Below are 16,124 nucleotides of genomic sequence, written 5' to 3'. Positions count from 1 at the left end.
GGAGGTCTTTCAGTTTCACAACGTACCAGAAATATCATGACATTTCAGTTCTTGCAGGCTTTGATGATCTCACTGGCCTTTTAGTTGGTTTGTGGGCTAAAAAGATTTTTAGTCTAGAAGAGTAAAGAAGATTTTATTCTAGCTGAGTAATACCTGCCCTATGGAGTTGTTGGGGAGATTAGAAATAATACATGAAAATGCTCAGCACTGTATTCACTACATGCTGGTTAGGTAATAAAAAATAGCAATTGTAGTGTTGGTTTTGATAATGTGGAAACTTTGAACTTGCTGGTGAATTACTGGTTTAACACTATGTCATGCATAACATCTGAGATGTGCATATATGTTTCTAAAGAAGTATTTATTTGTTTTCAGAAATGCCTAAACCAGCTATTTTTGACCCAGAAGGTGGCTCAGTGGGTTAGTGGGAAAATGCAGCTCTGTGAGAAATCCCAATGTGTTTGGAAAGGTATGGGGCAAAGATTTTGTTTGTCCTTCTTTCCTACCCTTCTCTCTCCCTGCCTTCTTCATTTCTTTTTTATATTTATTAGACTAATAAACATAATTATAAAATTCAGATAATTCTCTCTCCCTGCCTTCTTCATTTCTTCCTTATTCTTCTTTATCCATTCATCAGTTGGTGGACATTTGGGTTCTTGCCACGGTTTGGCTCTTGTTGATAATGTTTACAACTATTTTCTAAGTAATATTTATAAACTGCTCTTTTTTGAGATTTTAGACTTTATCATAACTTTCTAGCAGAGTAGATAACAACTTAGTTCTCCTGCCTCATTCACCTCCTTCAATCTACTTATATCACACTTCTAAAAAGTAAACAACCCCTCACACAGTTGAAAATCTGTATATAACTTTTGACTCCCCCCAAACTTAATTGCTAATAGCCTATGGTTGACTGGAGGCCTTAATAATTTAGACAGGTGATTAACACATTTTTTGTATGCCATATGTATTACATACTATATTCATACAATAAAGTATGCTAGAGAAAAGAATGTTATTAGGAAAGTTATAAGGGAAAGAAAATACATTTATATTACTGTATGGTGTTTATAAAAAACAATCTGCATATAAGTGGACCATAGCAGTTCAAACCCATGTTGTTCAAAGGCCAATTGTATTCATTTCAGGTATAAAACATAATATTGTGATATTTGTATATGTTGTTAAATGATCACCACAGTAATTCCAGTTAACATCCATCACCATGCATAGTTACAGAATTTTTTTTCTTGTGATAAAAACTCTTAAGGTCTACTCTCTTAGTAATTTTCAAATATGTAATCCAGTATTATTAACTGTAATTGCCATGCTCTACATTACATCCCTGTGACTCTTATTTTGTAACTGGAAGTTTGTACCTGTTTTTTAAAAAACCTTTATTGGCGGTGCTTGAGTGTTTCCAGCAACCTTGCAGTTTTACTCACAACTGTAGGTCTTCATGGCTAACACCAAGGCTGGGAGTATTAATCTACTTCTTGGTTTAGCACTGTGAAGCTCTTACGCTTTTATCCAAAGTCATGTGGTCATAGAGACCACAAATTACTTGGGTGGGCTCAACACCTATTCATTTATGTCATTTTTAGTTTGATCACAAGCCAAGTGGTTGTACAGATGAAAAGACAGTGGCCTGTGGTTTATACTTAGTTGGGTCTTTGGATGAGAATTAAAACTGAGCCCAAGATATGACCCTGACCTCAGATATTCACGGGTAAAACTAGCCAGAAATAACTTTGCATGCTCTGGTACAGAACCAGTGAGACAAAGAGCTGAAATAAATGAACCCACAAATGTTTACTGACAAAAACTCAGAGTAGTGTCTATCAGGTAATTGTTAATGTGACAGACAAATGGATATGCAGAAATTACTTTGATTTAAAATTTTTTTTAACATTTATTTATTTTTGAGAGACAGAGACAGAGCATGAGCAGGGGAAGAGCAGAGAGAGACACACACATGCGTGCGCACACACACACACACACACACACACAGAGTCCAAAGCAGGTTACAGGCTCTGAGCTGTCAGCACAAAAACCCATGCAGGTCTCGAACCACGAACTGCAAGATCACGACCTGAGCTGAAGTCTGACACTTAACCAACTGGGCCACCCAGGCACCCCCAAACTACTTTGATTTTAAAAACTCAAGTGACAGAATAAATATTCATAGTATGATATAAGCTTTCTGTGTGCTTTCCACGAGGTCTGTTGTCACATTTGGGTCTGGCACTCAGGCTTTTTATTAAAAAATGCCATGAAATATTTTTTAAATATAATTTATTGTCAAATTGGCTTAGAGACAATACCCAGTGCTCATCCCAAACCATGAAATATTTTTAAAATTTTTGTGTCAATGAATACTGAAGTCTTCCTTTTTTCCCTTTCCTTCTCCGGCAACTTGTAATTCAGTTTTATCAGGAGGACTACTTTCTTTCTCACTCTGTTATCTCTTAATCCCTGCAAGGGATTAAGATATTATGTTCCTAGGATCATAAAGATATGTAGATGTGTTTGTTTCTTGTAGGCTGCAGAGATGGAGTCAGAGATGAATCCTTCCATCTTAAAAGATTCAATGGTATAAACTATTCCATACTGCAACCAGAGGTGAAGTTTCATCTTACTGGTCTTCGAAATGACTATTGTAAGTTATTTTTTAGATCATTAATTAAAAAGTTGAAGTGACACATTGTATCCAATGTGGTGGCATGAACTTGAAATTTGATTCTGGAAGAACCTGATGGTCCTTGTGCCTCATGTCCCAAAGCTGTACCATCCAAATACCGTTAATATAGTTTGCCTTTTCCTTGTATACATTTCACGTTTGGAATGGGTACTGTTGGTGTTGGGAGGGCATAAGCAATATACATATTTTTTACTGTATTAGAATGAACTGAGAAAATAGTGGCCTATTCTTATGCATATATTTTAAACAGATAAATCCAATCAGTCAACAGCCACATGGGGTCTTCTCATCATGTGCCTACTTTATAATCTAGTTGGGAAGACAGGACTAACTCACATGGAACTTCTAGCAACATGCCAGTGTAGAATATAAATAATGAATTGTGGGATGAAAGGAGCTAGTTCAGTGATCTTTGGATCTTTGTCTAGAAAGACTTTGTGGAGATAATCACACTTGAGCTGGGTCTTGAAAAATGGGTAGGACTTGGAGGGGTGGAGGAGAGAAGATAGAACATTTTTCAGCAACGTTGTTAGTTGGTAGTTAATGATAATGGCAATGAAGAGGATACACTGGGGACTGGTGAACAGGTAGGTAGATGCAAATTTTGTAATCACATAGGTCCCCTCCACCCTCCTCCCCCACTTTTTTTTAGGTTACTGTAGTTGTTCTGCATTTTATGTCTACGAACATTGAAAACTCTACCATTGCTATAAATTTTACTTTAAAAGTCCATACATATTTGTACGTTAAATAAAAGAGGGGACAATGGTCTTTATATTTACCCCAGTATTTACCAATTCTACTCTTCTCTTTCATTCCTGAAGATCTAAATTTCCGTCTCATATGATTTCCCTTCAGCCTGAAAAGCTTCTGTTAGCAATTCTTTCAGATCCGGTTAGTTGGCAAAGGCTTCTCTTATACTCCATTTTATGATATTTTTGCTGCATATAGAATTCTGGGTTGCCAGATTTTTTTCTTTCAGCATTTAAAATATACTGACTTCTGGCCTCCATGGTTTCTGGTGAGAGGTCTAAGGCCATTTGAAACTTTGTTCTCTTGTTTCCAGGACCTGACTCCACTTACACATGTTAGAATCTTTGAATATTATTCCACAGGACCCTGAGGTTTTGTTCATTTCTTTTTTCAATTTCTTTTCCTATATGTTCTTCAGACTGGATAATTTCTGTTGATTTATATTCAAATTCAGTGACTCTTCCCTCTGTCATTTCCATTCTGCTATTGAGCCCATCCAGAAGATTTTTCAGATATTGTATTTTTCAGTTTCAAAATGTCTGTTTTATTGTATTTATGGCTTCTATTTTACTTTTATAGTTTCTATTTTTCTATTCCTCTGCTTCTATTTTTTATGTTTTCATTCATTTCAAGTAGGTTTTTCTTTACCTCATGGAGAATAATCTATTCTATTCTGCTTGTATATTCTATTATAGCTGCTTTAGCATCTTTGTCTGATAATTCCTATAACTGTCATTTTAGGTTTCTCATCTATTGATTATATTTTCCTTTTATATATGCCCAGTAATCTTAAATTGTGTCCTGGACATTGTGGATTATATGTGGTATTAACTCTGGGTCCTGCAGAGAATGTTGTCATTTTTGTCTTAGGTTTATTGGTCTTGCCTTTTGTGGGTGGCCTTTTAAGTCTCAGATCAGTTTCTTCAGCCTTGATTATGATGGTTTGGGTCTATCCCTTACATATAGGGATCAGAATCCAGGCTGAGACCTAAATGGAGGCTTCAAATCTCAGTTCAGCTCTAAAAGTCTTTGCTAAGCTGATTTGAGTTTTCCCTGTCCTGACACAAATTCTGGGATAGGCTGAGATGTGTGTGGGTTCCTACTTTCACCATTAGAGGGTGCCTTTCTGTGTCTCTCTCCCCTCTAGGACTTTCTCTACACACTTTGTCCACTTCAGGCTTCTTTCCCTGGCTCCTTTCACCAGAGATATAGTGATTTTTCTGTTGGAGTTTGGGCTGCTGGTGCTACTCCATGACTGGGGCCCATCCTCTGGCAAAACCACGTGAGAAAAAAAGTGAGAAACTCACCCCTCGGCAGGTTGCTTCTTCAAGTTTTGACTCCCTTACTTAGTTTCACTGCTTTTGCTTACTATCCAGTTCTCAATGGTTTTTTTTTTTTTAATTTTGTTCAGTTGGTTGTTATCATTGGGAGAGGTAGGTTATAGGTGGCTTAGGTCACTATAGTGAAACTGGCGTGCTTCACAGTTTTGTACTGATATGTATCAATCAGGATAAGAGTTTTTTGTCTTATAAGAAATAAGATAGCGTCATATGTCAACTACTTCAATTAAAAATAAATAAGGTAGGATACATTAAAAATTTTTAATGTTTATTTTTTGAGAGAGAGAGAGAGAGAGACAGCATGAGAAGGGAAGGGAGCAGAGAGAGAGGGAGACACAGAATCCGAAGCAGGCTCCAGGCTCTGACCTGTCAGCACAGGGCCTGACATGGGACTTGAACCCACGAACCACGAGATCATGACCCGAAATTGGAGGCTTAACTGACTAAACCACACAGGCACCCCTTGGTAGGATACATTTTAGAATGTGGTCATACAAATATGGTTTCTTTTGGCAGTTAAAGAGTTCTTAGAGTATAAGCTGGAGAATGCTGCTAGGAACTTTCAGGTATCATATATAAGTCAGTGACCATTTCTTCTAGACATACGTAGTTGGGTGGTATTTTGGTTAGAAATGATGGTGGCATCTATCATATGGATATTGTAGGTTCAAGGATGTCTCCATAAGAGTTATGTGCCTTCCCCTTATGTTTATTGCAATATTATTTACAGTAACCAAATTATGGAAGCAGCCCAAGTGTCCATCAATAGATGAATGGATAAAAAGATGTGACACACACACACACACACACACACATATATATATGTATATATATACACATATACATATCTATATACATATGATGAAATATTAGCCATAAAAAAGAATGATATCTTGCCATTTACAACAACATGGATGGATATAATTTTTTTTTTGATGGATATAACTTTAAGTGAAATAAGTCAGTCAGAGAAAGACAAATACCATATGATTTCACTCATATGTGGAATTTAAGAAACAAAACAGATGAACAAAAGAAAAAAGAGACAAAGCAAAACCAGACTTTTAACTATGGAGAAGAAACTGATCATTACCAGAGGGGAGGTGGGTTGGGGGGTGGGTGAAATAGGTGAAGGTGGTCAAGAGTACACTTACTGGGGCCCCTGTGTGGCTCAATCAGTTAAGCGTCCGACTTTGGTTCAGGTTGTGATCTCATGGCTTTTGAGTTTGAGCCCTGCGTTGTGCTATGTGCTGCTAGCTCAGAGCCTGGAGCCTGCTTCAGATACTGTGTCTCCCTCTCTCTTTGCCCCTCTGCCCACGCTCTGTCTCTCTCTCTCTCTCAAAAAATAAATTAACATTAAAAAAAAAGAGTACGCTTACTGAGTACTGACTAATGTGTAGAAATCTCGAATCACTATATTGTACACCTGAAACTAATATAACACTGTATGTTAACTACATTAGAATTAAAACAAAAACAAAAACAGAACGAAGGGCCAGATAATTTCAATGAAAAAAATTTATGGACTTTTAATTTTTAGTGATTTGTTAGAGAAGGTACATGGGTGGTAATAATGGTAGATGAAACTTGGAAGTTCTCTAAATGACTCTAAATAAATATATTTGATGTAAATAGTAAGCATTATTACTTCTTTGTGAATCTTGACACAAAGTTGTAGTTTTTATTTTTGAACTTCTAATGATCTGATTGCATGGGTGATTCTATTTTCCAACTGACTATGGGAAAGGTATTAAATTTGTTCATCTATCTATAAAAAAGTTGTTTATTTGAAAATTACTTTTATTTGGTTGAATAATTACCCTAATATGAACATCTTTTCTTGTAGATCTCAATATTCTAGATTGGAATTTTCAAAATCTTGTTGCTATAGCCCTCGGATCCTCTGTGTACATCTGGAATGGGGAAAACCACAATAAGATTGAAAATATAGACTTCACTCTCAATTGTAACTATGTATCTTCTGTGTCCTGGATAAAAGAGGGAAACTGCCTGGCAGTTGGCACCAGCGAGGGAGAAGTACAAGTAATGGATGGTTTTTTTCTCCAAATGTGCTCTGTGTAATTGCTAGATGTCTAAAATTGACATTTAATAGTAAGTTAATACACAATAGAGAAATTATATTAGTTGTGTCATTTGAAACTATGCAGAGTGAGTTGCCTAGGTGGCTCAGTTGGCTAAGTGTTGGACTCTTGATTTTGGCTCAAGTCATGATCTCATGGCTCATGAGATCGAGCCCCACGTGGGGCTCTCTGCTGACAGCACGGAGCCTGTTTGGGATTCTCTCTCTCTCTGCCCATCCCTCACACACACACACACACACACAGACACACACAGACACACAGACACACACTCTTTCTCTCTCAAAATAAATGCAAAACAAAAAACAAACTACGGAGAGTGAGAGTATACACCATTCTGATTCTTTTCCGAATGTCATTTAATGAGTACTTAAGGATACTCTAGATCATGACCTGAACTGGAATCAACAGTCAGATGCTTAACCACCCAGGCAACTCTATATTTACCTTTTTAAAAGTCTTTTCTCTGTTTTTTTCAAATTAAAGTTGGGTTTGTAGACACCCCAGTGTTACGACTTTGGAGAGATGAAGATAACCTTCAGCTTTTCTTTTCCACCTCAAGCCATGATCAGGAGTAGAGTTACTTAAAATAAATGAATTTTTCCTCTGATAGCCTCTCTGAAGTGTGAATTTACCAGTTTTAATCTATTTACTTTCTCATGTATTATTATTATTAGCAATAGTGTAAACAATATTGCTCACGTGTTCAATGACTTTGGAGGGCCACAGATGGCACTCACTACTTTCTCACCTCTGCGGTGATATTGGATGCTATGAAGGTTATGTCATGATTTCTTCTTATAACAAAGTTCTCTTTCTCATAATGGTCAGAATATCATCTATAGTGGCAGAAAAGGAGTTTCTTACCCTGTCGGTGGATTTCCAGATATGAAATTCCCACAATTTAGAAGAAACTATAAGTATGAAAGCCATTTTCAACATGTGGCTTCCCACTGAATTCACCTGGGAAAGTTTAAAATAAATACCATATCCACAGACCCTACCTCCCTCATTAAATGAGAATGGCTAGCATCCATAGCATGCTCCCTAGGTGATGGAATATACAGGCAGTGTGGAGAAATGCTGCCCAATGTTAAAGGTGCTCACTGAGCTTTCCTTTAGTACAAGGACTGGCTATATCAACATTAATTGGCTGTCAGGCCTTTGAGAATATAGTGGACTGTGAAAATTTTAATGCTATATACTCTCCTTGTTAATTTTATTAATTTTTTTTTTTTTTTTTTTTTTTTTTTTAGCTATGGGATGTGGTAACTAAAAAGCGGCTGAGAAATATGCTTGGTCATTTGTCAGTGGTTGGGGCTTTGAGCTGGAATCACTATATTCTTAGCAGGTAAGAAGCATCTTATTGCAACAAATTATATTTGTATCATCAAAGGATTATGGGGGCTGAGTGAACAGAACTATAATATTTGAAACCAAAACCAAAACAAACCAAAACAAAATAGGCTATTAGTTAGCCGTTATGACTCTACCCTCTCAGATATTCTGATCTTCTGGTGATGTGAGTGGTCCAGTGGCCACAGGTACCATGGTGGCTATGCGCCTACACCATATGCTAGTACTGGAAAGTGAGGCTCAGGATTCAGTAAATCGTTCAGACAAAATGTAAAACTGTTTAAGCAAAAAGTTTCTCTGTACCAAGTAATACCTACTAGAGGGATATTTTGTTGAAATCAAGTATTTATTCCTATCAGGATCAAGACTTTGGAATATGTTAAGCTTTCTGAGGTACATTTCCAATTCATAGACCCACAGACGTCAGAACTGGACGGAACCTCATAGAGTAGCCAGTTCTGTGGTTCTCAAACTTGAGCATGCATCAGCACTACCTGAAGGGCTCCTTAAAGCACAGATTGCTGGCCTCGGGGAATTTGATACAGAAGAGCTGAAGGTGCACTGATAATTTGCATTTCTAATTTTCAAAGAGATGCTGATGCTTTATCATTTTTGAGAACTACTGGTTTAGTCTGACTACTTCTTTTCAACCAGAAAAGTTAGGTGACTTGTCCCCGTGATCCTAAATCATTGATCTGAAAACATATTGCTTTTAATAATTGCCATTCATCTTTATACTGTAGATTTTTTAAAATGTTTATTTATTTTTGAGAGGAGGGTGGTGGTAGGGAGGGGTAGAGAGAGAGGGAGACAGAGGATCCAAAGTGGGCTCTGTGCTGATAGCGGAGAGCCCAATGCTGGGCTCAAACTTACAAATCGTGAGCCAAAAGTCAGATGCTTAACCGACTGAGCCAGCCAAATGCCCCTATACGGTAGTTCTTAAGATAGGTTTAAATTAAATAAATTCCAAAGCCTTTTTATAATTTCTTTAAGTGGCTAAGATATAAATTTGAGATTTTAATACCTTGTGATTATAAGCCCAACCTAAAAACACTTAAAATACCATATAAAGGGCTAATCATTTACTGTGAGAAGTTGTAGTGAGGTCAGTTCTATATTTGAATTCCTTTCATGGGCTGCATTGTTTAAATTTAATTTTATTAGGCGTGAGAAAAATGAACAGATCCTTTTCTTATAATAATAGCAATGGACATTTTTGGAGTACTGTGTGCCAGGCATTGTGCTATACTGGTTATGCGTGTAATTGTGTCTTAATCCCTGCAACAACGCTATAAAGTGTTTTCTAATCCACCTCCCCCCACCCCCAACCTTTTCTTAATGAAGAAACTAAGACACTAGCCTGAGGTCACATGGTTAGTAAAGGGGGCAGAGTCAGGCTTTGAACCCAGGTTGTCTGGCCGCAGAGCCCATATTGTTCATCAGAATGCTATTCAGTGTGGTGCCTGAATGGTTTTTAAATATGATACTGGATTGTGAGAAATTTCAGAAATAATTGAAGGTAGTTATTTACTTGCTCCTTGGGGAAAATTAAACTCATTCAGAAAGAGTTCATTAACTTTGATAGAGTGATAGGATCTTTACCATTATTTGGATCCAAATAACTAAGACTGAGTAGACATTATCCACTGATTTTGAATCACATTGCAGTTTTTCTGTGACAGATAGTTTTCTACCCTTTTAAGATATTAGTAGCATTAACAAAACTAATAATGGATTTGTAGCTTAAGAGAAAAAGGACATAATACATTTCTATGTCTGACATTTTACTATAAATACATAAATATATTTACTAAAATATATTTAGTATATATACTAAAACTATTTCATTGGGATAATAGGAAATATTCTGAGTTCCAGGAAAGTACTATTTCCTAGGTTCGGTACAAAGACTCCTTCCTGAAAAAATAGGGTAATCTTTTAAATTTATCTTTTCTATAGCTGCCTGCATCATAGTAAAGCCGTTAGAAATATCTATCAAAGGATATCCTCTCGATACCCAGATTTGAAAGTCTGCCCCACAAATTTTTTTCACTTGTGAAAACAATAACCCAGGCAGAATCCTCTATCGTGACTAATACAAAGAATGTTCAAAACCTATGCTGTGAATCTGTCCTGAGGGGTCTCTTGGTAGTGTGGACTATGCTTTCCTTCATGTTTTCAAATGCTTGTTAGCAATAGGGCTCAAGTTTTCTGCCAGAAACTTACCCCTTTACCTCCGTGCAGTGGGTCGAGGTTGGGCCGAGTTTATCATCACGACGTTCGGGTAGCCCGGCATCACGTTGGAACACTTCACCACCGACAAGCTGTTTGTGCTCTGAAGTGGTCGCCTGACAGTAGGCTGCTTTCCAGTGGCTGTAGTGACGGACTGCTGACTATATGGCCCGGTGACCCGAGTGCAAAAGCACAGGTTCAACCACTGAAAGTCATACCCCAACCTACAGCAGTCAAGGTAAGAGCATCAATCACTTTCCAAGTTGCTCTTTATGAAGAGATCACTGAGTATCCTTTGCACCTGAGAACAAAGCCATTAAGCCAATGTTTTGAGATTTTCTTCGCCCAGAATTTGTTTTGGATTTTGCCACCACTCTCCTCAAAGACAATCCTATTTATATTTCCCATGCATCAGGTTTTGTGGTTTGTAAGTGACCGAAACCAGAGTTAATCTTGAGCTTCAGCAAAAAAGTAAATATATTTTCTCTTACAACTGAGGAGTCCAGGATACATACAGCTGTTTCAAATATTGTCTGGATGTAGGGCCTTAAATAATGTCGTTAGAGTTCTGTCTCTTTGGCTCTTGGCTCTGCCTGTCTCTGTTTCAATTCATTCTTTATTCAGAGTCCATTCTGTGGGCAAGATGGCTCTTATCAGCTTTAAATTCAGATTCTCCCAGATGGGAACTGGTGAAGAAACTACCGTTCCCTGTAACTCTGGTAGAAAAGTACCAGGCAGGACTCTGATATGAACTTGGACACATTCTCATCTCCCAACAGACAATTGCGGCCAGAGAGATGGGTACACTGACTGGTGAGGCCTGAGTCATGAGCTCACACCCATGAAAGGAAACCCGTTACCAGAAGGAGGAGGAAGGGTGCTTCACACTTAAACCAATATTCCACCATGCTCTGTATAATATATATTTTTTATTTCTCTGTATTTTAAATTCTTATTTCTAGTGAAAACAATCCATAATTTCATTCCTTTGGTGACATAGAGATATGTGTTGGCCTCAGTCTAGTCCCAGGATATTTATCACTTATAGAGCAAAGAAATGGTTCTACTTTACTATGAGCAAATTTATTGGAATGAGAACTTAAAACGTTATCGTGGAGTTTCCTGATAGAGGGTTTAACATAAAACACCTGCTGCTAAGGAATAGTGGTGGCCCAGTACTCTGGCTTGTGGATTTTAATATCCACAGAACATTAAGAATGATTTTAAGTCCAAATGCCCATTATTAATGATTTGAAAAGAAGTAGGAAAAACATATGTAAAATATTCTGTCAGCAAACAAAATATAAAACAAAAGAAAGCAAAATAGAAACCCAGCATGTGAAAAACCCAAGCCAAGCCAAACAAGTTACTTCCTTATACACCTTGTTGTCAGAAATACAATGAATTCAACCAAGAGTTTCTGAAACCTGAGCAAGTCAAGCTTGTGGCAGCCTAATACCAGGATGGATCTATAGATATCGATATACAGATAAGTAGAAATGAAATATTTGTTAGAATGTCCTTTAAAATGACTATTACTCATCATTTGAATTATCAGTAGAAATATGAAACACTAAATCTTATTTTTCAGAATTAACTATAGTAATTTATAAATAAGTAAATCAAAGGCAATTTTATTTCCTGAAACGTATTAGGAGTTGAAATGCATGAGTGCTTTTGACTTGCGAGCAATCATGTGTGGCTCCATTTTGTCTTTTCTTCTCTGACCTAGAACCTAAAGACACAGGGAGACAAATGAGAGGAAGGCTGCATTTCTTAACCAGATTCTAGGGGACATGTCAACTAGTCCAGCAGTGGAGTTTTGCCACATAGGACAAGTTGAGTGTAGTTTTCGGAACATATTATTGGGTGATTTTTCTTTGTTTAAAAATATTTGCAATTGTTATCAACATTTAAGGAAGGCACCTAATAGGTGGTCTCTAGTCCCTTCGGAGTAACCTCTAGAGATTGCCATTGCTCCTGCCTTTACATCAGAGGTCCAGGAGAGCTGTGGCGTGTGCAGACCTCTGGCACTTCTGCTTACCTGAGCAGGCATATTCCCAAACCCACTTTCTCCAAGGCTGACCTGCCTGTGTGCTTATTTGAACTTTAAAGGCCATGGATTGGTGTCCCTGGCAGTCTGCAGTCCTTGCTGTTGGAGGCGGAATGAAGGACGGACACTTACATATCTTGGACATAAATACTGGGCAAACCATCCAGACCCCAAACATGAACTCACAGGTAACAGTCTCTGCTGGGGTTGACCTTCACTCTGATATTCTAGAACCTTGTGAAAATGATTCATGAGAGAGCCTAGGACCCCAACACACCTTTCTGTACTTGCTGAGTCTATTGGGATTTCAGTTCTCGAGAGTTTCTCTTTCTAAAACCTTTATCTGTGAGTCGAAAGTTAATTTGTGTATCCTTTTCCCCCCAGATTTTTTCCACATTTCCCTTTTTTCTCGGCACTGCTTTGACTGTGTGCCAGTCTACTTAAATTTGTGGGTTCATTGCAGCTAAACCCATTTGTGTATTTAGTCCTTTGTTGCCTTGGGATAAACTTTCCTAGAACTCATGTCATTCCTCTAACACCCTAACCCCAGCTGCGGACTGGAGGATGCACGTGGACAGAACACACTGCCTAGAATCAGTTTGAAACACATTCATAATGAATCAGACATTGCCATAATTCTGTTTTGGGGGCCATTCTTACAGATTTGCTCCCTAATCTGGCTCCCTAAGACAAAGGAGATTGCAAGTGGCCAAGGTACTCCTAAGAACGATGTGACTGTGTGGGCCTGTCCCGGTCTGGCCAGGTCAGCTGGATTTTTTGGTAAGTAAATAGGTGAGTAAAATGCCATGTATCTATAGCTAAGTGAGGTGTCATTGGCAGGAAAAGCCCTAAATGAAAGATTTTTCACTGCTGGCTCTTTGAAATAGATATTTTGTCAGAGGAGGAAGCCCTACAACCACCTCGGGGTGTGTATAGGTGAGTGCTTCTGAATTTGACTAAGATTTTTCATCACTTAAAATTGTCATGTCTTCTCCTTCTTGCATACCTGTGTGGATGAAGCAGTGATGATCAGGGACAGTTCCTAAACTATGTTTTTGAATTCTGGAGTTAGTATCATAAATCATCTTACCTTACTTTGCAGAAGAACCAGCAGTGCTGGAATGTGTGGGAGATAAGGAAAGATGAAAAGGGTGAGATGTTGTTCTCTGAGGGGAGACCACTGAAGATCAAGAAGCCCTGGTGCTCCCCTGCCCCTTCAAGACAGAAAATGGTTCTTTCTCAGTTTAGTTCTATAAACATTTATGGGGTGTTTCTTGAGAAGAAGATCCCATGATGGGGAGCAAGACTCAGGTTTCATCCTCAAGGGTCTTAAATCCTCTCGGGGACAATCTGGAATGTTCAAGGGGGTTCATGGGTGAATAGGTATCCCCTTCTACCCAGCCCTGGTAAATATGAAGATAGAAATGATGGTTGATGATGGAACAAAGTATGGCATCCAATCTCTTGTAGGCTTCTGATAACATATCCTGTCTTCTTCCTCTTCACATGCAATGTGTGTCCTGGTCAGTACCTGGGATTTATTTATTCAATGCTCACTTAATGTGCATCTAGCATGTGTGAGGCACTTTTTGGGGGTGTTGGGAATATACATGTAAGCAAGACAGACATTATCTTTGCCCTTATGGAGACTACACTTTTGTGGGAAGAAACAGACAAACCCCCAAATATATATCCTGTTAGACAGAGGTAACACTTTGACTCTCTTTGCAGATTCTGATAATGTCATTTGGCAACAACAACAAAAAAAAACACCCTTCACAGAAAGACTTCCTGCTCCTGCTGGTCAGTCTGACTGGACCTCTGACTGACCTTGGGATGACCTTTATATCTTTATACTGTGTGATTTGGTGAATAAAAATGTAGGCAGTTCTTGATAGAGCTACTTGGGGGACCAGCCATGAGTGTAGGATGGACATGATTTGATCCTTTGCATATTTTAAATCATAAGACATGCAGTGCATGGGATGTTTTCTGATTAGAGAAACATTTTGAATCAAGCCTTAAACCTGATTCTTCATAAAACTACAATTCCAGTAGCTAATTAGATCCTTCAGCTAGGTTAGGACATCTGATAGCTACTCAAGTAAATTTGCTGATACTTGGAATAAAGAGTGAACTTAACTAGTACATTTTCTTTTTTCTCTAGCTTTAACAAACCATACATTCTTGGGGCACGTGAGTGGCTCAGTCGGTTGAGCATCTGACTCTTGATTTCGGCTCAGGTCATGATCTCAGGGTCTTGGGATCAAGCCCCACATCTGGGCTTTGCACTGATCATGGAAACTGCTTGGGATTTTCTCTCTCTCTCTCTCTCTCTCTCTCTTCCTCTGCCCCTCTCTACTGCTCATGCTCTTTCTCTCCCTCTAAATAAATTTTTAAAAAACATTAAAAAAAACCTATAAATTATTTAGCATCTTTAGTAATGCTTTGTGAATTTCTTTCATTGATATTAGACAGAATTCCAAAGAGTGCATTTAACCTTTTCTCCTCTTAACATGTTTATGGTCAGAGAAGATGCAGTTACTTTTGAGGTCTTAGACACTAATTCTCATCTCTGATGCAGAAGTATCTTCCACATGCGATATTTCTCAAAAATGTTTACCAGGGTGGGTGTTATACAAACACACATCAGGTGGTTAGCATTAAAAAATGAAATAGAATAGAATGGAAAAATGTATATGTAGGTATTATTTTGCAAAACTTTTGTTACGCTGTGCAGTACAGATATGTGTCTAATATGGGGTTACTACATAAAATGTAGTTTTGAACTGTGAGTTGTGGTCAGAAAATTTGGAAAAAGACTATCCTAGATTCTGGCCATGCCCTTCCTTAGTCTCACTCTGTTAACCACAGTCATGATTTTCTGGGGGGAAAATTCAGTTAAAGAAGCCTCACCCATATAACTTCGGAAGAAAGAAAGCTTACCATTTTCCTTCCCCTCATCCCCCCCCAAAGTTGTAATTTACAAGCTTTGAAGCGGGAGTGGGTAACTTTCTAGCCTATAAGTGAGATCTGGCCTTTGATTTGGTTTCATCAGTCCATAGCACATGCATCGATATGTGGTCTCCTTTATAATGACAGCTGCATAAAGAAAACAAAACTTTCAATCCTTTCAGTGATAATATTCTTAGAATTTAGGGATATAAATCCTAAAGGATGACTTTTGGCTGAGATAAAGATGGCATTTCCCACTTAATCTAGTAAATTAAGATTGTCACTTATGAGAGAAGTATTTCGAGAATGCCTTTGCTTCTGATACAAACTCCATTTTCCTAACAAATCCTGGAAGTAGCTGTCCATTTTTTTAAGTTGAGATATTTTTCAAAGCCTGCTTTAGAAAAGATATGGAATTTTTTTCTCTGTTACTCCTCTTCCACTTTCTTTCTTTTTAAAAAATGTTTATTTATTTTTGAGAGAGAAACAGAGAGAGAGTGAGCAGGGGAGGGGCAGAGAGATGGGGACAGAGGACCCAAAGCAGGCTCTGCACTGACAGCAAAGAGCCTGAAACAGGGCTTGAACTCAGGAGCTGTGAGATCATGACCTGAGCGGAGATCAAGAGTCAGACACTC

The 16,124-nt window shown here is 38.1% G+C and overlaps 1 protein-coding gene across 1 annotated transcript in view; it reads left to right on the top strand.

Annotated features, from left to right (window-relative positions):
* The window catches only part of CDC20B (cell division cycle 20B), a 48,545-nt gene that overhangs the window by 29,827 nt on the left and 2,594 nt on the right, over positions 1-16,124 (top strand). Inside the window, exons 5-11 of the mRNA XM_030320963.1 lie at positions 376-469; positions 2,543-2,659; positions 6,641-6,837; positions 8,150-8,244; positions 10,494-10,719; positions 12,597-12,722; positions 13,197-13,314. Of these exons, the coding sequence (XP_030176823.1) occupies positions 376-469; positions 2,543-2,659; positions 6,641-6,837; positions 8,150-8,244; positions 10,494-10,719; positions 12,597-12,722; positions 13,197-13,314 (973 nt within the window). The remainder of the gene's footprint in view (positions 1-375; positions 470-2,542; positions 2,660-6,640; positions 6,838-8,149; positions 8,245-10,493; positions 10,720-12,596; positions 12,723-13,196; positions 13,315-16,124) is intronic.

Source organism: Lynx canadensis, chromosome A1 (genome assembly GCF_007474595.2).
Source record: "Lynx canadensis isolate LIC74 chromosome A1, mLynCan4.pri.v2, whole genome shotgun sequence".
In the NCBI taxonomy this organism is placed as follows: domain Eukaryota; kingdom Metazoa; phylum Chordata; class Mammalia; order Carnivora; family Felidae; genus Lynx; species Lynx canadensis.
Note: the sequence above shows the minus strand (reverse complement) of the source record. Positions and strands in the feature narration are given on the sequence as shown.